We start from the raw sequence: 27,871 nt of genomic DNA, 5'->3' as shown, positions 1-27,871 counted from the left end.
CGCATAACCCTCCTCTTCATCTCCGTCAGACGCGAATTCCACTAAGGTACAGAACGCTTGAAGTTCTGGCACTTCTTAGAGCTGGCAGAAGTCTTCATCAAAATATCAGATATGATCTCAGACCCTTCCTCTGCCAGGCTGCTGTCTAAATTTTTACGATTTAATGTCGGTAATCTTTCCACTTCCTCATCAAATCTATTCCAATTTACAGTCTTTACTGACAATCTCTCTCTCTCTCAGTTCAGTTCGTCCTCCACTATCCCAGACCTTTATTTCAAAATAAATGCCTAGACGATCGCTGGTAGTCCAGCCATCCTTAACATTCCAATCACTCACATTTCTCCATATTGACTCTGTAACAACAGTTATATCTATATTCGATTCTCCTTGTATAGTCGAAAAAGTAGAGGGCTGGTTTAGCCTATTTACAACGTTCCATCGCTTAGTCATAAACAACTCTTCTAGCATCTCTCCTCGACTATCAGTCTCGGTGCTACCCCATGAAGTGGAATCAGAATTTGTATCTATCCCAATCACTATTATTTTCCCTACTAGTTCAGAATAACGGCACCTGCCGGGATTCAAGGTGCCGTTATTTCGATTTTTCCGTTATATAGAAAGTTTTATTTTTCAAATATTTAATGCAGAAATAATGAGGCTAAATAAGATATAGAGAGATTAAGAATTCGATTTTATTAACTGCATATGAAAAAACATAAGCACGTTGACGATCAAATGTTATATTCTGCCATTAATACACTCCTGCTTACATCCAGTTTTATTTTCTTTATTATACGAAGCTTAGTCTGCGCTGGTAGTACAGTGGTATCGTCACCGTCCTCCCCACACCGGGTGGAAAAGGCCCAGGTTCGAATCCCGTCAATGACGCGATAATCTTTTATGGGCTTTTTTTCACTCCGTGGCTGAGTTAGTCTGTCTTAGGCGTAGATAGCATGGTTTATTCTTCAGAAACTGGGGATTTTCGTCCAGCAAAACAGGAAAATCGACCAGAGAACACACGCCATTTACAGGCACAATATACATGGGTATATGAATTAACATTCCGGGTGAACCTAATGTAATAGTTTGGATTATATCAAGTTTGTCACTAAGCTTTAATGTTGTTCTTCTCTGTATGAGGTTTATTAACTTTAGGAGCCATAGTGAGGGGTTTTTAATTTAAAATAAATGTAAAATAGCTGTATAATCCGTGATATCAGTACAGAATTCGCTTTCAAAATGGCAAACGTAAACAAATAGTAATCACGTGACTTGCCGTTTTCTTTTTCCGGCACTGCAAGACATCTGCACTGTATGTAAACATTCGATCTCAATGTTCCGTTCGCTCGAATATTCCGTTATTTGGGGAGCTGTTATTTCGACCGCCTACTGCAATTTATATATGGAATTATGTCATCTCTGAACTTACAGTAAAGACTTACAAAATCTATACTCCAATTTCACTATTAATTTCTACAAATACTCCATGGGAGTATGATAACTCATGGTCCCATGTGACTCAATTTGTGGTGACACTAACCTGTGTCACCACAAATTCTCTATTTCGAACAACAACAGCAGCCTAACAGGCGTCACCACTTTTGGCAATCTTATCGGTCACTCGATATCCTTTCACCTCTCCATTCACCACGTATGGCTGCTGCAGAAGGAGCAGGTCACCTCCAATTTCATCTAATAAGATAGTTGTCCATTCAACTGCACTAGCTTAAGCTGTTTTTTATTTCGCCATTCCTTCTATCCATAAGGTTTTGTTTTTATATTGAATATAGAACCTTTAATACTCTAAAAACTCTACTTCTAATTGAATGGTTGTGATCTATTCCCTTGCTGTTATAATTTACGCATATCGGATTTTCATTTCTTTTCCGATCATCTTTATAGATGTGCTCCACAGTGACCACACGTGGTTTTCCCCTTTCATTGATGAGCGACATGTCCGTATGCTAGACATTTAAAACATTTTGGTACGAGGACAGAGTCCTTCACCCTATAGGCGAACACTGACAGTATATTCTACCTCTTTGCATTAACAGATCTCTCACTCTTTTAGCTACTTCAGAAATCCAGTTATTCACATTTCTTGCACTAACTCTTGAAACACTGCATACTATCATACTTGCTTTAACATCTTGTTGTGTAAAACCATATTCCTGAAGATTTCATTCCCACATTTCCTTTAATAATCCTTCTTTCTCAATTTCCTTTTGAATTTCATATACTATACTATACGTTTTGGGTCAGGTTTATTTGGAGTTTCAATCCTCAGACCAACTTCCTTCAATTTCTCATTCTCCTGTAATTCCTTCAAGTTCTAGAAAAACTTCTCTGTGTCTTATTTTCCTTATCTTCTTAACTTTATTTTATTTTACTTTATTCATACGTGGTCTTATTTCTTCCTGTAATTTTTTTCTCAACCTCTTCGCTTGTCTTTATCTCATCCTCATCCTTAAGGCCACAACAGTATCTGTTTCTTGCTTCTTTTCAGTACCTATATGCATTTTCAAAATAGAGGCAAATTGTTGCTCCTGATCTTGAGCCAATGATTGAGGAGTCCTCATTAGTCCCCTAATGAGGACTCTTCAATCTGTAATTCTATATGTCAAAACCTTATTTTCTACATATAACTTAATGGCTTTGTCTTAAAGTGTGTCCCACATGTCCAATATACTATTCATGGCCGAGTGGGTCACCATATCCGCATCACAAAATAAGAATTTATGGAGATTGGTCCGAGTTTTTCTTATCACCATGAGCTCCTCCCACACACATTTTTCAATTCCAGTTCTCTCACTATCTTCTATGACCATTTTCGGTATAATTTCAACTTCAGGTTCATCTTTCCTTGGTCTCTTTTTTGCCCTAGTTCTTTTTCCATCTTTTACTCCTTGATTTTCTTTACCATCTTGTCCTTCTTTACTAACTTGACTTTGACTCTCATCTTTACCTCCTTCTTTACTACTCTGACCTTCACGAATTCTTCAACATGCACCACTACTTCCTTTAACTGGATTTCTTCCTCATATACTTCTTCCATTTCCACCTCTGTCAATGATCTATCTGTCCCTAATGAGGACTGCTCAACCCTTTCATCTGCCAGAGTGACAGACCTGAGATTAATCAAATCTACAAAGGGCACGGAAATTCTCGCTGACACTCCTTTCCAGGAGCTTTTAGTAAAACACTAAATATAATATAAAATTTCAAAACTATAAAACTTTAAAACCCACAAAATCACAAGTCCAGCCGAAGGTAAGTCCACCTTAGCTACTAGAATCACCTATTCACTTCTGTCTCTTGTCGTTTCGGTCACTTGTCGACTCCTCTTCGCCGACCTGGACAACCCATGTCGCTCACCGAAGGCCGCGGGGAGGCAGGAGTCTCGGCAAACTCTTTGACTGTCCCCTCTAAAAGTTCTTAGGGTCTCAAGCGCACACAAAAAAAGTCTAGAATATAAATCTCACTTTAAATAATATCGCTTTATATGTACCGAGTTCAACCAATAAACGATTTTCCCTGGGGCATTTTGACGTCACATTCATACTTCCTTATTATTGTGCCGATGTGGTCCCGATTCACAATCATATTATTCCACAAATGGATTTTGCTAACCTCTTCCAAGCCAAGGATGTTTTCACATAAAAACATCTTTCGTGTGTACAGGGTACACACGCTTTAATTTTTATTTTTTAAAATTTTAATTTTGTTCCTCCACTCTTTTCTGCTCTCCCAGTCCCATTCTTTAATTTCCTCTTTTCTATAGCAGCCCTCACTCCCTCCATCCATGTGTTTCTAGGTCTTCCTCCCTTTTTCTTTCTAGGGGATATCCATTCCATTGCTTTTTTAGGTAGCCTCTCTTCCTCCATTCTCATAACATGTCCATATCATACCATTCTAATAATGTTTTCTGTTCAATTCTGTCTATGATTTTTTTTTAAAGTCTATTGTTTTTCGTATCTCTTTCCAATTTAAATCTTCGGGCTGATCTCCAAAATCCATCTCGACCGCTAGTAATTTCATCTTTTGCCTTTCCTTTATAGTCAAAACCTCAGCTCCATATAGTAGGATATTCTGGAAAAGTGCGTTATATATTAATCGTTTGGTTTTTGGAAGAATATTATTGCTTCATATTACTGGATTCAACATTTCCAAGACCTTTCTTCCCTCATTAATTCTTCTTGCAATCACATCTTCAGATGAGCCGTCCATCTGCACAATAGCTCCTAGATATTTAAACTGCTTCACATTCTTTATCTATGTTCCATTTGTATTCAAAATGGCCCCTTTTGAACTCATATATTCCGTCTTATTGAAGTTTATTGTCAAACTCCGTATTTTATATTGTTCCACGTTTTTAGACACACCTCGTATGTGTAGAAAGCTTTCTACACATACGAGGTGTGTCTAAAAAAGTAATGACTGGTGCTATAAATTTTTTTATTAACAACTGAACTGCAGTCAACATTATCCCCTTCAAAGTAGTTCCCTTGGATGTAGTAGCAGTGGTGGATGTTTTCAACTGAAAGTGCCTTCAGCTGGTCTGTCAAGACCTTTTGGATGTTGGCCGCAGTTCCAAAATGACGACCTTTGAGGTGGAATTTGAGCTTGGGGAAAAGGAAGAAGTGACACAGATCAGGCGAGTATGGGTGGCTGAGGAACCACTGAAATACCCTTTTTGGTCAAAAATTCTGTCACGGAAATGGCAGTGTGACATGGAGCGTTGTCGTGATGCAGCATCCAAGAGTCCGCAATCTCCAGCCGGACACAATTAACCCCTTTTCTGAGTCGTTCAAGGACCTCACGATAGTACTGTTGATTAACTGTTTGTCCTTGAGGCACGAATTCCTTATGAACAACACTTTAACTATCGAAAAGAAAAAAACAAATTAGCATGGATTTGATTTTCGATTTGCTCATTCTTGCTTTTTTTGGGCGCGGTGAGTTGCTCGTGTGCCACTCCGAATATTGTCGTTTGGTTTCGGGATCGTACTCGAAATTCCACGCTTCATCACCTGTTATGACATGTTTGAAAAATTTTTCGTCATTTTCGATACGTTCAAGAAGTTCCAGGCACACATTCCTTCGGTGTTACTTTTGGTTCGTTGGTGAGGTTTTTAGGAACCAGCTTTGCACAAATTTTCCGCATGCCCAATTCCTCGGTCAAAATGTCGTGAACGGTTTGGTGATTCAAATTCAACTCACTACTGATCAATCTGACTGTCAAACGTCGATCAGAACTCACGAGAGCCCTCACTTTGGTCACATTTTCGTCCGTTTTTGACGTGTAAAGTCTTCCAGAACTGGGTTCCTCTTCTCACGGCCATACAAAAATGCTTTGTCACTTAAAACCTGTGCCCTCGATAGAGCATGCTCTCCATAAGCCCGTTTAATTTTTCGTAAGTTTCTGTTGCGTTTTCGTTAAGTTTGACTCAAAATTTGATCGCGCAACACTGCTCGAGATTTCGTTTTCCATTTTCCTAACTCATCACTACTATACACACTACACAACTCGCTGTCAAGTCAGACGTGTTAACGCTATCGAGTTAAAACTTGCACTGAACATCAAGTAAGAATGTATCGTCTCGGTTTCGAGTATCTGAGGCGTGGCTACAGTGTTGCCAGTTTTCGAGTCACGCGTTCAGTCTCATTACTTTTTAGACACACCTCGTATACACACCTGGTAATTTGCAAACAAAAGATTTGAGAGGTGAATGTTTTGATCCACACATAATCCCATTGAATTGCATCTTTGGAACCAAGCCTCCAGAGCCACTTCCAGGTACAACTTGAATAAGGTGGGGGATAACAAGCACCCCTGTAGCAAGCCTTTTGATGTTTTGAATTTCCTTGATATTTCTAACCCAACTTTAATGCAGAAAGTGTTATTTTTGTACATTTTTCTAATTATGTCGATCAGTGGTTGTCGTATTGACATTTTTTTCATGGCATTCTCCAGCATCTTGTGTTAATTTAAACATTAAGCACATATAAAGCTTCCTCGTGGGCAGCACAATTGGTATAATCACCATCCTCTCCACACCAGCTGGAAAAAATCTGAGTTCGAATTCCATCAATAATGCGAGAATTTTTATGGATTTTTTTCACAGCGTGGCTGAGTTAGGCGGTCTCAGGCGAGGGTGGCATGGTTTTTTTCCACCGTGAAACTCGGGTTTTTCGTACAAACAGCAAATTGACTGCAGAACACATGCAATTTACAGACATATTATGCGGCGCAATATGACCTGTTGCTGTGCTCCTAAAACCTACAACAACCAATCAACATATAAAGTTTACTTTTTTCCCCGCACCTGTAGTTAACTTTAAATCGTATTTCACGACACAGTTATGTACTTGAATCCACTGTTATATTTAGTGAAATATTTTATTTAATTTTTCTGACTTACATTAAATGCATTTTTATGTACCTTTTGTATTTAATTTAATAACTTTATGTGAGAATTTGTGTGGTAAAAGACAAATACAAAATTCAAACGTCACTAAGTTTCTATATTTGCATTTAGAAATCCGTCATCAGGTCATACTCGCTGTCAGAGGTTAAATTTTAAATCCTAGCCTACCTCTCCCAGATCGCGGAACCTCTACGTGATCTTGAACAACTGTGCCTAACCAGCTGTCGAGGTAGCAGACCTGACAGTATGGTAGTTTCGCCACTGTTCGCTGTGCAAGAGTGACGCGAGGATTTTTTTTTTTCTTTCACAGCGTGGTTGACTTAGTCGGTTTCAGGCGAGGGGTGCTTGGTTTTATCTCCCGATATCTCAGATTTTTCGTCGGCCAACAGGCAAATCGACCATAGAATACATGCGACACACTGACGCCTCATAGCCTTAGTTGCTTTGGCGCTTAACATTCTTTTTCTTCTTCCAGTCACATAGCTCCCTGAGGAGCTTTTGTGGCCACCAACAAATTCCGCCAAGTGCATCGATCGTGTGCTATACGAGAAGCATCGCAAAGTGTCATGCCTAGAAGTTCACTGATCCCATCCTTCCACCTAGTTGCAGGTTTCCTCTTCCCCTCGGTTTTTCCTTCCATTATATTCTTCAACAGAAAGTTTTCTTCTTAATATATGACCAAAAAACTTGAGTTTTTTTTTTTTTTTGTTGATGCTATAAGAAGAATTTCAGGCCTGCCAATTTTATTCAATACCCACTCATTTGTTCTTCGATCCAAGTAAGAAATATACAGTATTCTCCTGTAACACCACATTTCAAATGCCTCATTCTTCCTGTTAACTCTTTTCAGATTCCATCCTTCACATCCATAAGTGGCAACTGGAAAAATTAACGAATCAATGATTCTCAGTTTCGTCTTTAGGAGCAGATCATGATCTCTCCATAATTTTATCAGATCAACGACCAACGTTTTAGCAATTGCCTGTCGTCTTTTTACATCGTTTGAGCAGTCACTATTTTTATTTATTCTTGACCTTAAGTAATCAACTTCTTCAAATTCATCAACTTCTTCGATATCTTGCCCATTAACCTTCGTTTTACGGGAATCGAGATTATCACCAATCACCATAATTTTAGTTTTACACACATTCAGAAACTCCTTTTTTTCTTACTTGCTTCACATACTCTCCTCAGAGTTTCTTTAAGATGATCCTTAGAATTACAAATTAGCACAGTATCATGTGCATAACGAAGGTTGTTTATCTTCAGTCCTCCAATTTTGATGCCAGTCTCTAAATTTTCCAACGCTTCACGCATGATATCTTCGGCATAAAGATTAAAAAGGTGAGGTGACAAAATACAGCCCTGCCTGACACCGTTACCTATTGTGAGAAAGTCCGTGTTTCCCATGTTCGTTCTCACGGTTCCTTCCTGGTATAGTAGCGTAATCAGCTGAATTATGTGGATTGGGAAACCCATAATAGTAATCGTTTCCCTATAGTTTCTCATGTTGAACACAATCAAATGCTTTTGCATAATCTATAAAACACAAAACGACTGGAACATTGACATCCATCCAACCAAATAATGAAGGGTATATATAAAGTATTGATGAAGTGAAAAAAATTGCCAAAGAATTTGTTGTTGGACAGAGTTAACATAAAAATGCATATTAGAACATTTAAATGCACCACTACAGTCAGTTGGCAGAAGCCCCATGAAGAGGGAGGGAGTGCGAGTCAAAATATCCTAATGCTAAAATGGATAAAACTGCTTCAGCTATAAAGTATTAGAATGGCTAAATTATTCAAGGAACTTCCTTCCAACGATTCTGAATCCGAAATATACTCAGTTAAAATAAAAATTTAATGAAACTAAGACAGCAGATGAAAAATTACAAATCCTCATTGCATTGGCAAAAATTTGGAGTTTACCAAGACCAAGATCAGAATCATCTCTTCAGCTGATCGATGCTTCTGGATAGCCAAGTGGCCAGAACAATACAACTACAGAACACATAATACACACAAACCTTAGTTACTCACATATCTGGCCCTTTTGCAGTGGTACTGTTCTTCATAGAGATACGAGTTGGAGTTGAACTGACGTTCTAGGAACCACCATTTACAAAAACATATATGTCCACATATCGTTCACATTATTAGCTGTTTTGATGAGTTTATTTATAGTTACTGTAAAGTATTTGCGTAAGGTCTGTTCCGATAATCACATATTTTAGTTTGAAAAAATCGCTATGCAGTTAAGCGTTACGGTCTGTATATTGAATACTTCCATAACTGCCAGTTATTTACGCCTACACGGTCTATCACCATCGTTCACACTTCATAACATTACCCAAGAAAAAGTGTCAACTCGTTAACCCACAAACAGCAGTCGGACACACTGTCAAAAGAAGAAATGGTAAATGCTTCCGGAAAAATTATGCAACAGTCGTGAGTTTTAAATTATTGTATATAAATTTAAGCTACATTAAATTTTAAGTATAGAAACTGTACCGAATTATTCTGTGATATACACTAAAAGAAATGGAAACAGGAAGACCATGAAAGAACGACCCGATTTCGACCAAAATTTGTGATGATATTAAAAGAGATTATAGGAATAAAAGAGAAATTCGCGGAATTTGATTGAGCCTTAAAAAAGATATGACGTTGTAAACAAATTCTATAGCTCTAATTAATATTTTTTTTTCTTACAATTTTTCGAAAATTTTTGCTTTTTAAAATTTATTATATTCCTAGAATAATGCCAAGAATGAGACAAATTGCTCTGTATTTCCAGCTGACGAACTTCGAGAGAGGAAGGACAGTCAGTTTACAAGATCATAATGTTATTCTGCATTATTGGAATGAGCGAGAAGTGTTTACAGTTCAGCGATGTTGAACACAGTTGGAAGAGGAAGGCGTACATGTTTGAAGACCAAGCACAGGACCTATCAGAAGTACAAAAGCAGGACCCGCGTTTCCGAGGCATGTCTATTTTCGCGAACAGGTCAGCCACGTCTGAACAGATTAGGAGTGTTGTGCCCTACGTGATCTCCTCTCGCAATTTGAAATTGTTTGATTGAAGTGGGGGTCGACTGGAGGCTGCAATGACGTACGTAGTGTTTAATGATAAGAGCCGTTTGGTTTCGGTGTGAGTGATGGTCGAATGAGGTCAGGAGATGCTTGTAAAGTGGGTGGGGTAGACAGTGTGAGGGAGTGACATGCATCACAAGCGCCCAGTGTTATGATTTGGGGATCCATCCAGTATGACGTGAAAGCAACTCGTATTTGTGAAGGACGGTATTTCCATTCCATTTTCCATTAATTTAAACACAATTTTATATATATATTCATTTATTTGTAAAAGAATAAGAGAAGTTTACCTCAATATAATACGTAGAACACTTCCCTATGAATACTCTCCAGAAATTAAAACGAAAACAATTAAAAAATCGAAAATCTTACATTACAGTAAGAAATAATTAAAAATCAAATGAACACAATAAAAATCAATTGAACGCAATTAAAAATTAAGTCAAAAATTAATTTAACGAAAAAAAGAGGAAGGAAAATCATTTTGCAATTTTTTTCGTTAAATTAATTTGACTTAATTTTTAATTGCGTTCAATTGATTTTTATTGTGTTCATTTGATTTTTAATTATTTCTTACTGTAATGTAAGATTTTCGATTTTTAAATTGTTTTCGTTTTAATTTCTGGAGAGTATTCATAGGGAAGTGTTCTACGTACCATATTGAGGTAAACTTCTCTTATTCTTTTACAAATATTGATATCAACGTAGAACATATTGAGCATTATAGCTCTGGTTCATACATTCATTTATATACAAAACTTAGAATTTATATAGAATTCTATATATATTTACAGTCTCGTTATACATTTATATCATGTCATGTTACATGTGAACTCCTGGTGCATTGTTTGCGTGTCCTGATATCAAGGGTGGCTCCTAGGCAACCATCTCCACCTAGATCATCTTTTATGGCGTAGAACCTCGTTTTTATGCAACTTGTAAATCAGATTTAGAACTTGAATAATTTAGGATGAAATGGTTAGTTCTGAACCTGGGTAAGCAACATAATTTCATAGGGATGCTTTGCAGTATTGTTTATCGTGCGATTGAGAGTGAGTCATAAAGAGAGAGAGCAATCAGGAAACTGACCTGAACGTAGAATTTACATATAATTACCAGAAATATTTATACACTCTTCCTATTCTGTTTAAAATTCTGGAAATCAGCTGCAGAAAAAGATATCATTTGGTGGCCTGACCGATGACGCACATTATTTTCAACCTCTGTATCTTCAGAAATGGAATCGTAGTTTTCCTGCTTTTTATCTGAATTCAAACGTTTGCATCAAGGTAATACTATAATAAATCCAAATACAACAAAGCATAATATTATAAGAGCTTAAAATTATCTATTAAATATTGGTGTAGATACATCATAGATAGCTCTTAAACGAAATGATCGCATTATGAGATACAGTTGAAACGATGCCTTTAGACTACTATCATAGTTTTCGTTTAAGAGCTATCTATGGTGTATCTACACCAATATTTAATAGTATCAGGGTAATGAAAGCATCATCATCAAATATTTTAAGCAGAAAGGCAACAGTGACTGTAATGGCTTGTGGGTATTTTTAAAAGCCAGGAGATACTGTGAATGGTATATTATTATTGGCATATTATGCAAGGAAGCAAACTTATAAAGCATCAACCAAAAAAAAAAAAAAAAAAAAACATTCCCACATCGCTTGTGCACTCTCTAATAATTTGTCTAGTTCTTCCTTGAATTTATTCAAACTGCCTACCTCCACAACGCCAGATGGAAGTTTGTTCCAACAGCCAACCATCCACTGGCTGAAGGCAAACCAGTTCAAGAAAGTGCAGCCAGTCGAAATCGCTGGACAGTGCAGTGTCGAGTCGGTTTGGTGTGACATGGGCACTGGGGGATCAAAATTGAGAGTAGGAGTGTGTTATAGGCCTAATGACTCTGATGAGTATAATAAAAACTGTACAGGGAAATAGAGTGGGCCAGTAAATTAGTGTCTTATAATGGGGGATTTTAATTTCCCAGATATTGACTGGAATTTGTGGGTTAGTCATTCACACACTAGCAAGGCTTTTGTGGATTTATTGGATGATTGTTTTATACATCATCATGTTCAGGAGGCAACTAGAGGGAGTAATACTCTTGATCTGATTATCAGTAGTGATTCTTCATGCATTAAGAATCTGCAGATAAATGAACCACTAGGTGGCAGTGATCACAGTGTGCTGAAGTGGAATTTACTCAAAGAGGTAACTACCGTCAGGGGTAAAGAGAAGGGTTTTTGCTTTCGTAAAGGCGACTACGGAGGTGAGACAGTATTTAAATTCTATACGGCGGGACCAACAGATGATGTTACCAACAGCAAATTCAAAATGGGAGGCATTCAAAGAATTAATCTTCGAAGCTACTAAGCTTTACGTACCAACTAAGAAATATTGTTCAAGGTTTAGGCCTAAATGGATGTCAGATGAACTAATGAGACATGTGGCAGAGAAGAAAAATGCATGGGATATATATATATATATATATATATAAATTAATAGGTGACATGGAAGCTTATGATAGATATAAGCTGGTCTGTAACCAAGTCACAAGGAGATCAGACAGGCAAAGGCGGATTATGAGAAATCTTTACCAAAGGATGTAAAGAAAAACAGCAAAGAGATCTTTACCTATGTAAACTCTAGAAGGAAAGGGATGAATCAGATTGGTCCACTGGATATTGATGGTTCAACTGTTGATGATCCTGCTCAGGTGGCTAACAAACTAAATGAGTATTTTGCATCTACATTCACACATGAGGAGTTACTCAGCAAGGGAAATGCCAGAGGTGAATTAAACTCGAGCATTGAGCTAGATGATTTTGTAATAATTGAGAGGAAAGTGAAGGAGAAATTGTTGAAGATAAACATAAAAAAGGCACCAGGGATGGATGGGATCTATCCAGTTATATTAAAGGAGGCAGCAAAGGAAGTAAGCAAACCCTTAACCATAATTATGAGAGTTTCTTTGGACTCAGGCGATGTACCCATGGACTGGAGATGTGCAAATGTGACCCCAATTCACAAAGGAGGATCAAAGGGCGACACAAGTTGTTATTTGTTTTTTTTTTTTTTTGTGTTTTTTGAGCATTAGCAACTAAGGCCATATTGCTCTGGGGATATGCGGTGGTCATTTCCTGACCTTTTCGCATCCTTCGTATTTGGTGGTCACGGGCTCGAACCCCGGTCTGATCAAGAAGCCTGTGCTATGCACTGCTGCTCCTGCCCACCTGGCTACGGAGGCGCCTCGCGACACAAGTAATTATAGACCTGTTAGTTTAACTTATTTTCCAGGGAAATTAATTGAGGCACTGGTTAAAGAAACACTGCAAGATCATCTAGACAAGACTTCAGTTATAGCTCGGACACAGCATGGTTTTGTTAAGAGGAAGTCTTGTCTGACCAATTTTATTGGATACTATGATGTGGATGCAGGGAATAACTTTTATATCATATATTTGAATCTTAGAAAGGCTTTTGATACTGTTGCACATGGAAGACTGCTGCACAAATTGGAGCAGTTTGGCATTAGAGGCAAATTGCTGCTATGGATAAAGGGATGGTTGATTTGAAGAAGACAGAGCAGTAATCAATGGACACTGCTCTTCGTGGACTAATGTTATTAGAGGAGTCGCTCAGGGTTCAGTGTTGCGTCCATTGTTGTTTTCTGTATTTATAAATGATATTGATGATGGTATATCAGCTTAATGTCCAAGTTTGCAGACGATATGAAGGTTGGCAGGGTTGTTAAGGACACTACTGACGCTATGCCGCTGCAAGGATCTGGAAAGGTTGAGCAGATGGGCTGAGAGGTGTTAAATGAAGTTTAACCTTGACAAATGTAAAGTTCTACGTATGGGAAGCAGTAACCCCAGAGTAACGTATCAACTGTGTGGTACTACACTGACCGTGGTAGAGAATGAAAAGGATCTGGGGGTAATTGTGCAGGGAGATATGAAGTTTTCTGAGCAGTGCAGACGGTCTGCAAGAGTAGCTCATGGAGTATTGTCAGTGATATACAGTTATTTTTCTAGCAGGGACAAGGAGGTGATTATTCCCCTGTATAAGGCAATGGTCAGGCCACACCTTGAGTACTGTATACAAGTCTGGAGGCCTCATTTCAAAAAGGATGTAGAGCTGCTGGAACGAATACGGAGAAGGGTAACAAGATTAGTGAATGGAACATAGGGTTGCTCGTAGGAAGAAAGGGTTAAGTTTTGCAGATTACAGTGTCTGGAGACTAGGCACCTGCGAGGTGATGTGATTGAGGTGTATAAAGCCTTGAATGTTTTGAGCATGCTCAATGCTGATGGGATTCTTCCTCTTGCTCAGAATTATCACCTGAGAGGGCATAAATTCAAATTGAGGAAAGACAGTTGTAGGATAGACGTGCAGAAGTTTGCCTTTAACCAGCGGATAGTTGATTGGTGGAATAGACTTCCATCTTTTGTTGTGGAAGTTGATAGCCTAAATAAATTTCTGTCTGAGCTGGACAGTTATTTGGAACGAACGGAGGGGTGAAATGGGAGCGGTTTTTTTTTTTTTTTTTTTTTGGCTGATGCTGAATAAGCTTTCTTTCTTGTATCTTATGCCTCTACTAATGTTAATATTACATACTTCTGAAAAAACTTCGATTGAATTCATAGAAATCGGCCTGGACTGTCGAAACGTGAAGTACTACTGTTGCATGACAACAAACGGCTCATTCAATGATTAGCAATTTGTGCTGGGAACTTTCTAATTACGTTGCCCTTGTGATATTCATTTGTTTGGTCCGTTTCAACTGCCCTCGCAGTAGCATAGTAGCTGACCTAACCGTTTCAAATAATAGCTCGATGACAAGTGTTTTTCTGACGATGTACTTGTGCTACTTACTGATTAATCATCATGTCGCAGTTGAAGAAAAAAAAATTACTTATCATTGGAGGTTGGGCAGTGTCGGATTAAGGCACAGACTAGCAGGGCCCTTGCACCAAATTTTACAAATCATGAAAAAAAAAAAAAAAATATATATATATATGTATCCTTAATAAAGGGGCACCGAAAAATCTTTCTGCCCGGGGCGCGAAAATACCTTGGTGCGGCACTGAGGGAGAGAGGGAGGGGTCGAGATTATATCCTCTAGGTGAGACTGCCACTGCTCGCTTTAATCCCTCTACAAAACAGTTTAACTGATCTTAAAACCAAACTGATTTCGTATCATTTGTGTTAAAAACATTTTAGTACATTCCTTTTTTTTTTTTTTATGAGGCATATAATTTGTCATTTAATTAAGGAAAGAAGAAATATCATATGCCGCGTCATGCGACCTTGAAAGGCTTTTTTTTTTTTTTTTTTTTTTAATATGTATGTTTTGGTCCTGTGTACACTTACGTCATCTCCGTACACCATGTTTTAATTACTCTGTTCGTTACTCATCACCCGCCCTTCCATTCCCAAAATACCGCCTACTTTCATTCTCCATGCAACCATGACCTCACGTCACAATGAAAAAATAACTATAATTAGTTTCTGCATATACAATCAATAAACAGAGCAAATATCCAGGCAAGTTGTATTCCTTGACGCGCATGATGCAAACCAGTGTTTTGAAAAGCACCATATGTGTTCCACTGTTCAAGGACACTGGAAAGGATTTGTTCTGGATGAATGAGTCGAAAACATTCTGTGAAATACTGTGCATGATCCAAGTCTGACGTAATTTGTTAAAATTATAGCACGATAATACGTTGTATTACACATTTGATTTCTTTCTTCAGTATTTTTGATTGTGTTTACTGGAATGTTAGCTATACTGTGCATCAGATGGTCCAAGACTGCATGTCGGAAATTAATTTCACTATTGATAGCTAGCCAGAAGCGTTGAACGAAGACATTTTTTAACAGACCCCTTGTTTTTTTCTCAACTTTATTGACTACATGCTTGTTTGTGCTAGGTAAACAAACAAGTGCTCTTCTCTCCTATATTTTTTGGTTTATTCCTTAAATATTGTGAAGATGGAAGCTTGTGCAACTCTTTACAATTGACGTATATTTGTTCAATATTTTTAATATGTAGAAATATTTCGGATATATATATATATATATATATATATATATATATATATTTATCTATCATATATGATATATAAACTCATTTCGTGGTAAAGTGGATATTCTTAGAAACACTGAGTGACCAATTGTATTCTCATAAAGGAAGGTCATTTGGGGGGGGGGAGATTAATTACGAAATACATGTGTAATTGCCACAGTACGTACAACTGATCTGAGTGAGCCTGTTGCAGATATAATCGCAGTGTGCAATCGAATCCATTAACATTTTGTTGACAGTAATACCTCAAATGTCGTATAGCCAAACAAAGAGTGATGTGATCATAACCTCATCCCGTGTTCTCTGAGAAACGGATGTCAGGCCTTGTGACAGAACACTTGCCAATTCGTAGCATCTATGTTTCCCCTCCTTCCAGACTTACCGTGATGAATAACTAGACTTTGCGTCCTTCCGTCTGGGAAGCGGCTAGCCACCAGACGGATTATTCCATTGTGTTTGAAGGGGAGAATCAAAGAAAGGAAATTACCGCTTCCCCCTCAAGCTATGTGCAAGTTAGTATCCAAATTATTATTTTACGAAATTGTTGAAAAATTATTTTTGTTTTTATAGTGTTTCACTAGGTGTTAGGTGTTTTAAAATTTGGAAGATGGGTTTGATAAAATAAAATTAAATTCTTTGAATTTTCTTATTTGATTAACTGAAATGCGAGCTATGGAAAGACAGTCTCACATTCCAGTTAATTTTTTTTTTTTTTTTTTTTGTATAAATTAACGTAACTGAGGGTTTTATATATGTGTGTATTATATATATTTTTTTCTGGGAATGAATGATTTATTTTGAATTACTAACCAAAATGACGATTATTCACTTATTGTTGTATTGTTCGTTGCATTACTTCTTTCTCCAAAATTCCAGGAGCATCCATCAGAAATGTATACTCTTCCTTGCTTATGACATAAAATTATATTATGCCGATTTGTTTTCGTTTAGCGTGTGATATTGCAAGAGATGAGTGTGGCGTAACTTTCCGCACATAGAATATTTATTATTATTGTGCAATTTATTATTATGGTGCAAGGAAGCCTGGGGTTTATGCTGCACCAGTCAAAAAAAAATTCCCAGTTACCCTGAGAGAGAGAGAGAGAGAGAGAGAGAGAGAGAGAGAGAGAGAGAGAGAGAGAGAGGTAGAGGTAGAAGGGAATCACAAAGAAAGAGAAGAATGATGATATCCAGCTCAGGACCCTGGGTGTGCCAAGCCCATACTCACCACATGTGAGTCCCTGGGGTCTTGTATGAAGTCAGTACTTTAATGCAGAATGTTTACATCCTGATCCTTGAAAGCTGGCAAGTGACAATACAATATGTCCTTAAATTCCGACCTACCTGTCGAAAGCTTGTTCTTGAAACGTGACTCCTGAGATTGACATGAAAGTTGAAGAAAATAGGTCTCTTTCTCTAATGAATTACTGTCAGAGAAAAATTAATATATGATCAATGTCCTGTCTAGAAAACGGAAATTGGCCCTATTTTAAGCTAAAAGTCTCTACATCCATCCAAATTTGCTTGTTGCCTTAGATAAAACAGACATATTTTGTATTTTTATACAAATATATATTTTGGATAAAAGCACAATGTAAATTTGTAACTGTGTTCATTCTAATTATTCATTCACCTGTACCAAGTAAATGAATAGTTTTTGCTATAGTGTCTGTATATATAACATAACAATATATATATATATATATATATATATACACAAAATATATATCGGTGCTAGTAATAACCAAAGTATTAAAAAAATGTTCAACATCACTGGTGTATGTGTGTATATGTGTACAAGGTGTGTACAGAAAATTGTGAGACATATTCTAGAGTCCAAAAAAAAAAAAAATAAAAAAAAGAAATCATAAACATGTTACTGATGGTGAAAGGTTACAGAGCTGTGGATGTTTCAAATTTAAAAAATGGTTGTGGAGTCTTGGTTGATAAAATAAATAAGAATAAATAAACACATGACTAGTAAAATGTTTATTCCTACTAAGGTACATGTCTGCTTATTCTTATTTATTATTTTAATATTTTTTACCATTTGCAAACTCCATAGTCATTATGCTTTTGAATGAGCTCTTTTTTTCATCAGATGTACCCATTAACCCCAGGGGCTCACATCTGGTGAGTATGGGCTTAGGATCCAGGATCCTAAGCTGGATATCACCATTCTTCTCTTTCTTGGTGATTCCCTTCTATTTCTGATTTTCTCTCTCTGTCTCTCACACACGTGCGCACACACACACAGGGTAACTCTGGAATTTTTTTTTTTTTGGCTGGTGCAGCATAAGCCTCAGACTTCCTTGTACCATATGGCTAATAATGAAATAATAATAAGTGAATTATTCATAAAATTATACTACAATAATCACTTCAGGCTATTTTTAAACAAACAGCCATAGCTTGGTAACTGTTCAAATTTGGACTCAGGTTTACATGATTATTTTTTCTTATTTTTGATACAGCATATGTTCTAGAATTTTTTGAATGCACTTTAGAACACCCTGTATATATTGTCACAAAGACAGTATCTAACATAAAAACCAATTTTGCCATAGAATTATGACAAAATGGGTTTTTACCCATAATTATCTAATTTTTATGTTTTATACAAATTAATGATTCTAGAGTAAATTTATAAGTTAAGATGGGGATGGTAGATGTTCTGATTTTTATTACCAGTGCTCCCATTCCAAGATTGTATCCCAAATGTTAAAGTTATTAATTTGTATTTGTTCTCCCCCTTCGAGTTGAGATGTTGGTATAATGGTATTGCTGTATAGCAGGTATATCTACAACATGGTTTGTGGTCAGCATAACAAATCTCTGTTATTGTATTTTACATGTTTGTTTGCTCATATTTCTTATGCAGGAAAAAGCCTGCATCTCACATATGAAAAAGTATTTTATTTTTAGACAACTAATTCAGTTGTTACTAAATGTATGAATGCCCAGTGATAACTCAATGAACAAACTTGAGTCGAAGATATTTTTTATTTAGTTTTATCGATAACAGTACAGCATTAAAAATTTTGAAGAGAAGAAATGTTTAGATAGGCAATATTGTTAAACTTACCCTCTTGTTTAACTATTATTTTAACTCTTGTGTAACATAGTTTTTTTTTTTTTTGTTGTTGTTGTTGTTTTTTGGCATTTGGTGACTCCTGATAACATGAAAGTTGAAGTAAACAGTTCTATCTCAAAGTGAATTACTATTGAAGAAAAATTAGTATGTTGGCTAATGTCCTACAAGAAAACACACACACACATGCTTCCTCAAAAGTATTTGAACTATTCCCCTTCCCCCGAAGGTTTTTTTTTTTTTTTTTAGGAGCATTAGCAACTAAGGTCATATTGCTCCGGTATATGCGGTGGTCATTCCCTGACCTTTCCGCATCCTCCGTATTTGGTGGTGACGGGCTCGAACCCCGGTCTAATCAAGAAGCGTGTGCTACGCACTGCTGCTCCTTTCCACCTGGCTACGGAGGCGCCACCCCCGAAGGTATTGAATATTACAAGTTGAGCATATGCAGATCAAGAACGGACATGAAAGTGAGCAGGAAACGTCAGAGATACTATCAAGGCAATCAGAGAGGGGACCATGAGGGTCTCAAGTTTAAAAGGGAATTAAAATAATTTATTCATAAGATTCTTTGGTAGTGCATGTACATAGACAAAAAAAGGCTAGGAAAAACTGCCAAATAAAAAGTACATTTAAATTATGTCTTGCTTTTCTGTTCACTATATTGTCTTTGTTTATCTTAATTTTTGTTTTGCGGGTGCCTCCGTAGCCAGGTGGGCAGGAGCAGCAGTGCGTAGCACACGCTTCTTGATCAGACCAGGGTTCGAGCCCGTGACCACCAAATACAGAGGATGCAGAAAGGTCAGGAAATGACTACCACATATCCCCGGAGCAATATGGCCTTAGTTGCTAATGCTCCTAAAAACCAAAAAAAAAAAAAAAAAAAAAAATCTTAATTTTTGTATTATGGCTAAAGGCTTCAAAAGCTTGAGGCTGCTGGACCTCAAAATTCCTGGATATCAGTAATAGCCAGTTTGAGTTGTAAGTACTGTACATAGTTCCCAAAGAGGTCGCAAAGCAGACTACTGAAGCCTTTCAAATTTAATACTAACTAATGTTTAAAGTGACCAAATTTTCCATAACCAAACAATTTTGAAGAGAAAAATCAAGACCTCATAAAAAGTGGCAAGCCAAAAAAGAAACAAAAATGGAAAAAAAGGAAAAGAAAGAAAGAAATAGTTAAAAGACAAAACATTGCAATTTTGTTTATTGAATGAAAACTGTATTGTAACTGGAAAAATCTATAATATTTGGAATACAAATTATTTTAATGACACTTGAGCTTGTTGTGTATTTGGTCTCTGCAAGTGTGTGGTTACAGGCTAATTTACATGTTCTGCAGGCTGATAAACAGAGAATAACTTACCAGGAAACCCTACTTCCTTGACCTGAAAATCAGCTACTACAGCCTTTATCAAAGAGGTCTTCAGAAATTCAGACCAGACTTCTCCAAATGAGGGGCAGCCAGCAGTGTATAATGTTGACTAAACTGCCACAGATAACAATTACCTGAAGGAGAGTCACAGTTATAAGTGTACTTTATATTAGGTAGAATTATACAAGTTTAGCAATTTCTGATTTTATATCAACCAACCGCCATGAGCATTAGAAAATTTCATTTCACACTCTGCTTCATGTTTAGTTTTATTTATTCTGCTTTCCAGAGGCCACAAATGATAATAATTTAGAGCTCCTTTTAATTTTTATAACTTCACTCACTTTTAAGTTAAAAAGCTTAGCCAAACTAGTGACTACTAACCATGAGAAAGGGGAGGGGAGTCACGGCGTGGCACAAAGTAGCAGACAAAATTCACTGAGTAGTTATTCTTTCCTTCTATTTAAATTATTCATTGCAAAACTACATTTTATTATATACTTACAGGTAATAAAGATTTTAAAAATCTACCAAAATGTTATAAAGGTACATACAAGTACTATCTGATATAGCCATTTGCAACAATTAGCTGCAGATTGTCATTTCAAGTTCTTATATCATCATATGGCAGAAGTGGTACAAATATGATGTTTTACTTAGGCTTTTGAGACACAAAAAATTTGTTTTAAAGCTGGTACCATCCTAGTCAAGCCAGATGTGTGGTCACTCTACCAGTCTTGTTTAAAAAGATAGAAGACTAAGAAGAGTTAAACTATAATCTAGTAGGCTTAAACACATTGTCATTCAGGCATCAACTGTCCATGAGGAGTTGTTACAGGCTTCATCAAGCAGTGCATGTCTGTTGGAAGTTGTGCAAGCATGGGCTTTCAGAGAACTGCAGTTTGTAAGCCACACCTAATATCAGTGAACACCAAATATAGCAGAACATCAGAAAGAGGTTTAGAGTGAAGAATCACAATACACTATGCTTCAGAGGAAGAGTAGGAGAAGGCATCTTGGTGTGGGGGTTGTTTCTTCTGATTAATACTGGAATTGTTGGTAATATAGCCGTAGCCGAGTGGGCAAGAGCGGGAGTGCAGTAGCACACGCTCTTTGAGTAGACCGGGGTTCAAGCCCCTGACTGCTGAATACGGTCAATCTGCCAACCCGCACTGGACCAGCGTGGCAGATTATGGTCCATTTCCCTCAGCATGAATTGTTGAGGAGGCTTCCATCCTGCAGTGGGTTGATAATGGCTGCACTTTACTTTTTTTTTTTTTATAGCCCATACTTTATACTGATATTTGACAACGCTATGAACCACACTTGTCAAATCCTGTGGAGCAGTGCCTTTCATATTCCAACATAAATAATGCTCTGTCCCATAAAACCAAATTTGTGCACCTGGTTTAAGAAAACCTAGATTTCACAATTGGCATGGCCATAATGATCTGAATTGTAGATTGCCACGTGAATGAGCTGAAATTCTGAAATTATCAGTTGCTACACTAACCTTATCAGTATGGTGATTTGTAACTGTATTGTAGTGGTAGTAGGGAATGGCACCAAATTTCAGCTGGCTATTATATTGAGCTGGTTGAAAGTCTTCTGCCATAGAGCAATAATGTCATTCTGAACAAAGATGGGTCTACATGTTATTAATTTTTTTAATAAAAATCTACTTTCTTGAACATTACTAGTGTCTGGATGGTTTTGAGAAGATAGTGTGTGTATTTTTTTTTTCATAAATTTAAATTATATAATGTAAATTTAATATTTCCATTAATAAGTTTTATTACTATTATGCTGGTTTGAATTAATTTTTAATTAAAGTTCAAAATTTTTAATTGAGTGTTAAATTTTTGATAGGTCACTGGATGGTCGTCTTCAAGTATCCCATCGCAAAGGACTTCCCCATGTAATCTACTGCCGACTTTGGCGTTGGCCAGATCTTCAAAGTCATCACGAATTAAAAGCTATCGACTGTTGTGAATTTGCATTCAATCTTAAAAGAGACGAAGTCTGTGTTAATCCTTACCATTATCAGAGGATTGAATCACCTGGTATGTCCAGCTTTTCTTGTTATGTTTTGTAGAATAGTAAACGTTTTTCTTGAATTTTGCATTAAATATTTTTACTGTTATAAAATGGAAATTTTTCAAGTTAATAGTAAAAATTAATTTAGCATTATAATTCTTGATAAATTCCCTGTAAGAAAAGTTAAGAGGATAAAAAGCATTTAATATGGTTAACATGGGACTGATTTTTTTATTATCTTTTTTTTCAGAGAGGTTCTCATTCTAATTTGTTTTAAAAATATTCTGAAATTTCTGAATAATGAATTCCTATATAGGTTCTAATCTTTTCTATCTCTATCCACTCTGAAAAACTAGATTGGATTTTTATTCTACAGCAGATTTCACACTTTCCTTTAATCTTTTATTCAGATTTTTTGATCTTTCAAAACAGAATTAACTTGATTTATTTGTTGTATATGCAAGTCATCTATGCAAAAGTCATAGTTGTTTTTGGATTATTTTAATGTTGAGAAAACAAATACAGGTACTTTGTTATGAAGCTGATACTGTATAGTCCTGCTTAATTTTTGCTGTCAAATGCTAACCATAATAATACCAAACTTCTTTTTATTTTAAAAAGAAGTTTCAAAATATCTTTTACTAATCTTAATAAGTTAAGTTGGTTTAATCATTTCTGTTTCTTGTATTCTCTATTTGCAGAGGCTTGGTAAGAGCAGTGGTTGTTGTTGTTGTTTGGTTTTTAGGAGCATTAGCAACTAAGGCCATATTGCTCCGGGAATATGCGGTGGTCATTCCCTGACCTTTCCGCATCCTCCGTATTCGGTGGTGACGGGCTCAAACCCCGGTCTAATCAAGAAGCGTGTGCTACGCACTGCTGCTCCTTCCCACCTGGCTATGGAGGCGCCTAAGAGCAGTGGTACTTTGTGTGGTAAAGAGATGCTGCATGTGCTTAATGCTTTGAATTTTTTCAGGAAATGTTCTCTTCAAGCTGCATTTTCATTTTTTGAGTGTAATGGTTTTTCTTGACAAATAATAGAATTAACTCATCAGACAATAACATTTATTCATCATATTAGAATGTTAAATAATTAACTGAAGCATGTTAGTTTAGGAATTTAGAATTACTTCCATAGTTCCTTCATGACTGAATCGTTTTACAACAAGTTGCAGAGAAGAGACTCATAATATGAGATGCTGTATAATGATGATTTTTATGCAGACTTTGTTTTCTTTCATTTATATTACAACATAAAGCAGTATGCTATTGAATTGCTAAAGTGATAGTTATGTATAAATAAATAAATGTTCTTTTTTATACTCTGGCATCAGTCAGTGTAATTTATGGTAAGTCATGATTACAAGCGTTACTAATATTTAGCAGTCACATGACTTGAATCATGGTCCGCTCAAAGAGTGTGTGCTTCTGCATTCATGCTCTTTTCCATAGCTTGATGTTTTTCTCTAAAATTTCACCCAGTTAACATTAAAAATGAATCACTCACGATACAGTTATAGAGGAATTAATTGTACCATTATATAAAAAGGGAAATTTTTTTTATGAAAACCCCAAACGCAAAAGGTATCAAAACCTATAGTACTTAGTACCGTGCATGGGTTGAAGGAGAAGTATGGGGGGAGGGGGATGCTGGAAACTTTGCTCTAGAGACTAAACATGGGTTTCACCACTTCAAGCCTCCAGTAAGCAAAGTGGTGGTATTTCACTGGTTGATGAAAGTCATCTACCACCTTATAAAGCTGACTGCAGAAATTACACAGAAATCTTACTTCTTAGTATTCCAGGTAAAATCTTTGCAAGTATCTTAGATAATAGGTTGAGAAGTATAGTGAAATGTAGTCTTGAATAAGAGCAGTAATATTTTAGGGTAAACAGAGGATACCAGTATCAAATATTCGCATTAAGACATATTATAGAAAACTCATGGAATATAACAAAAATCTGTATTTAGGACTTGTTGATCTTGAAAAAGAAGCTGACAAAGTACTCACAAATGTGCTTTTTCAAATTTTAGAAAAATGTGGCATCAATGATAATCTTTTAAGGAGAATAAAACATTGGTATAAAAATGGCAAATTTGCACTAAGAATTGAAGAATGCACTGGAAAATGGTTTAAGGTTAATCTTAAGAGTGAGTCTGGGCTGCACTGTATCATCATTTGTTTTTATAATTTTCATAGAGTATTTAATAAATATGCAGGGTTGGCATTTATTCATCAAAACAGGTTAAGAGTATAATATTAGTTTAACCCTTTCTAAACGTAATACCTTTTGAACTGCATGTTACATTACAAAATGAAATAATTAAGTATTTGAAGATATTTAAACACAATATACAGGTCTCTGTTGTTGCCTTCCATAAGTATTTATAAAATAAATAAATAAAAAAAAAACAAACTAAAAAGACTTATCATAACAGTCACATCACAACAACAACAAATTCATAACACTTACATTCAGTGGTTATTTGCACTAGGCATATCAAAGTAAACCATTTTTCATTTAAATGAAAAAACAGTTTACTTTTAAATGTCTAGTGAAATATCCACTGAATGATGAAATGCAGCCATATGATTCACTCTAAACTGATTGAATAATATCCTAGGTATGCCAAACCTCAATGAATGAGTGTCCTGTCCCATTAATTGAGATGTTTATTTCTTTGTTTTTAATTTAAATATTACTTACTTTTATGCTCCATATGAAAGCATTTAAGAAATTATTCTGTGAGTGAGATTGCTTTTTTCTAATATAATTGGAAAAACCAATTTTCATAACACAGTGTAAGTCTGTAATCTTTCTTACTCACTAAAATAGCTATTATATTTTAACATTTTTATTGTATTAGATATGCCTTATGATATTTCCACATACATGCTCTGTATTAGACTTCTTGTGATATTAAATTAGACTTTTGTTTCTGTCATGTAATTTGTAAGTACTTACTCAGATGTTTCTCTATTTAGTAATAGGAAAATCAGGAGTTATAGGTCCATTATTATTAATTACATGACCTATAAATTCTAAGTCATGTGATTTGAGTACTGTGAATTACCTTGATTGTGTACCTTGCTGGGGATAGCTGGTACACAGAGGTAGCTAGAGTGGGGTTTGAATGGTACCAAGAATGGTACAACTAGAAAACATCCAGCAGTCCTATGGACAGAGATAGTTTGTTGATGTGAGAGGCAAATGTAGGATGAAAATAATTCTGCAGTGTACAAATGGACTACATATTGGTCAATTGAGTGCAGTATAACAGTAGTGGCAAGGAGCCATACCCTGCTACAGATGGGGTATAATAGCAAATAAAAAGAAATGAATCCTAGTTCCAGCTATTCCTATGCTGACAGCAGAATCAGGGTTTTGTGACATTAGTGTGAATTAATTGAACCATTGTGCCAGGTGTAAATGCTGCAGTTATATATTCTGTTGTCTTTTTCATGGGAACACGTTAGGTCATCTAATACCAAAGCCACTTGAACATGGTTGCCAACCAGGTTCTGGTAGCTGACAATATAGAGTGGATCAGACATTCTTAAATATCTTAATAATATCTTCATTCTTTCATTTATCCATCAGTTACTTCCATTAGGATAATAATTAATGCCATGTGACAAGGTGTTAATCATTCAGAAATGGTTTCAGGAACACAAGGGTAATTTTACCCTATTTAATTGGCCTGTTCAGCTATCAAATCGCAACATAATTGGGCATCAGGCATCTGTAGGCCAAAGCAGAATGATCAACTCGTGGCAAGGAACTGCCAAAGGTCCAATCTGAGACAACTGAGGGATGTGATTGAGTCTGCATTGGCCAGCAGCCCTGTGGAATGATTTTAGCACCTTGTGGAACAAATGCCCCCAGTGATTTGTAGCTTTTGTTAAAGTTACTGCTAACTGCTATGAGGTCACTGACTTAATAAACTAGCCTCTCAGTGTATATTCCAACAGAAGTTATATTTAAAATTTAGTTAAGAGTAATTAAAATGTACAAAGGAGTAGCAAGGGAAGTAACAAACGTACAGCTGGTTCTTTACAAAAAAAAGTGAAAGGCATCATATGGATTAGAAGCTGTATTGAAAGTTAAGATTTTATAATACTTAATGCGATTCAAAATAAGTCAATCATCAATAGTATTAAAATATCTCTATAGCATCTTACAGATGTTACAGATTATTTTAATTCCTTCAAACAATTATGATTTTAGATAGTTTAAAGAGATCAACATCTAGAGACTGTTAAAAAATAATTGATAATTCAGATAGTTTGTTGTAGCAAATTGAGAAGAGAAAATCATCTTTGAGGGTCCTCAAGGGACAATAAAATTCAGAAGTGTCAAAAGCTACTATGAATCTGTAACTCACATAATTAATTTGTTATGAAAAATAGCGATACATTAAATTGTCTTCTCTGAAAGGGAAAGAGTTAAATACTGGTGCCATTGGCTGTAATCTGTATGTTAGATTCCTGAAACATAGATATCGCAGCAAATTTTTGAATTTTTTTTTCTCTAATTTTAATATTCTTTTCAGATGTATAAGGACTACATGGAGAAGAACAAACTGGAGAGTAGGGACAATATGCATTTTATGGATTTTTATAATAAATTTAATATTAAAATTCCTATAAGAAGGTCCAGTCTTTTAAATACATTAAATTGCAAGCCACTTATCTAATTTCTTCAAAAATGTATAAGCAATGAGACGTAGATATGCTAGAGCTGGCAACCTGTCCCTGATAAAACTTGCCTTTGTCCTTTCGAAGGGTTTGACAGTTGTTTCTGTACTATATTTTCTAAAATTTTTATAAAGTTATTGCTATTGAACTCCAGAGTAAAAAAAAATCCTATAAACTAAACTTTACAAGAAAGTTTTAAGATATTGGGAAAAAAAAATTCTGTTTATATTCCAACATGACCACTAGTCAGGGGGAGTTTATGATTAATCATTTTGACAAGGTGTTTGTTTTGATTGTGGTATCCAGGGATTCCCCTATAAGCCAATTTTGACAATGAATATAATCATTAACTGTATTTAGTAGTTGTAAAAGCTGGAACTACGCAACTGCTTCCAAAATAATAATTTTATACAACTGGCCAAAGCAGATATTAGGCCAAAATTAAGTTGATGTAAGCTTTAATAATTTTTGAAATATTGACTGAATAAACCTTATTGTAATAAAATTTTGATAATCACCATTTTTGCACATTCATTTAGCCCTTCCTCCCATTTTGGTACCACGACAATCAGGTGACATTCCTTCTGAACTGCCAACATTAGACGACTACATTAATTCAATATTTGATAGTGCAGATTTCCCTGCTGATTTAGAAAGCCAAACATCTCCTCTTACAGGTAAGAGTAGTACAGTTCTTTTCTTAGTCTGTATTTTAAACTGAATTGAAGTGATCAGTTTAGTTTTAAAGGATTTTAAATGGCAAGTGTTATTTAAATTATATGTATGGTCTACCCTATATTTTTAGGTTATAGGTTTTAGTTCACCTTTTATTCGACTTTAAATCCAGAATTTATAAAACATGCAAGGTGGTTATGGCTCAGTGTTTGTATATAGGCAGAGAATTCTGTACTTGTCATACATTTGAATCTGCATAATACTAATATATGTGATAATATATATGTAGCTGATTGTTAGTGTAAAATTCTTGTATTAACCCATATTGCATCCTAAATGTAAAATAGATAAAA

The 27,871-nt window shown here is 35.9% G+C and overlaps 1 protein-coding gene across 2 annotated transcripts in view; it reads left to right on the top strand.

The window, feature by feature from the left end:
• The window catches only part of LOC150075180 (SMAD family member 3-like), a 160,748-nt gene that overhangs the window by 75,033 nt on the left and 57,844 nt on the right, over positions 1–27,871 (top strand). For both annotated transcript variants that reach the window (XM_090388892.1, XM_090388893.1), the window contains 2 exons: positions 21,979–22,172; positions 27,383–27,520. In XM_090388892.1, the coding sequence (XP_090245018.1) occupies positions 21,979–22,172; positions 27,383–27,520 (332 nt within the window). The remainder of the gene's footprint in view (positions 1–21,978; positions 22,173–27,382; positions 27,521–27,871) is intronic.

Source organism: Mastigoproctus giganteus, chromosome 14 (genome assembly GCF_048544385.1).
Source record: "Mastigoproctus giganteus isolate SK-2022 chromosome 14, ASM4854438v1, whole genome shotgun sequence".
Taxonomy (NCBI): domain Eukaryota; kingdom Metazoa; phylum Arthropoda; class Arachnida; order Uropygi; family Thelyphonidae; genus Mastigoproctus; species Mastigoproctus giganteus.
The sequence above is the reverse complement of the archived record's forward strand: the minus strand, read 5'-3'. Positions and strand labels throughout refer to the sequence as shown.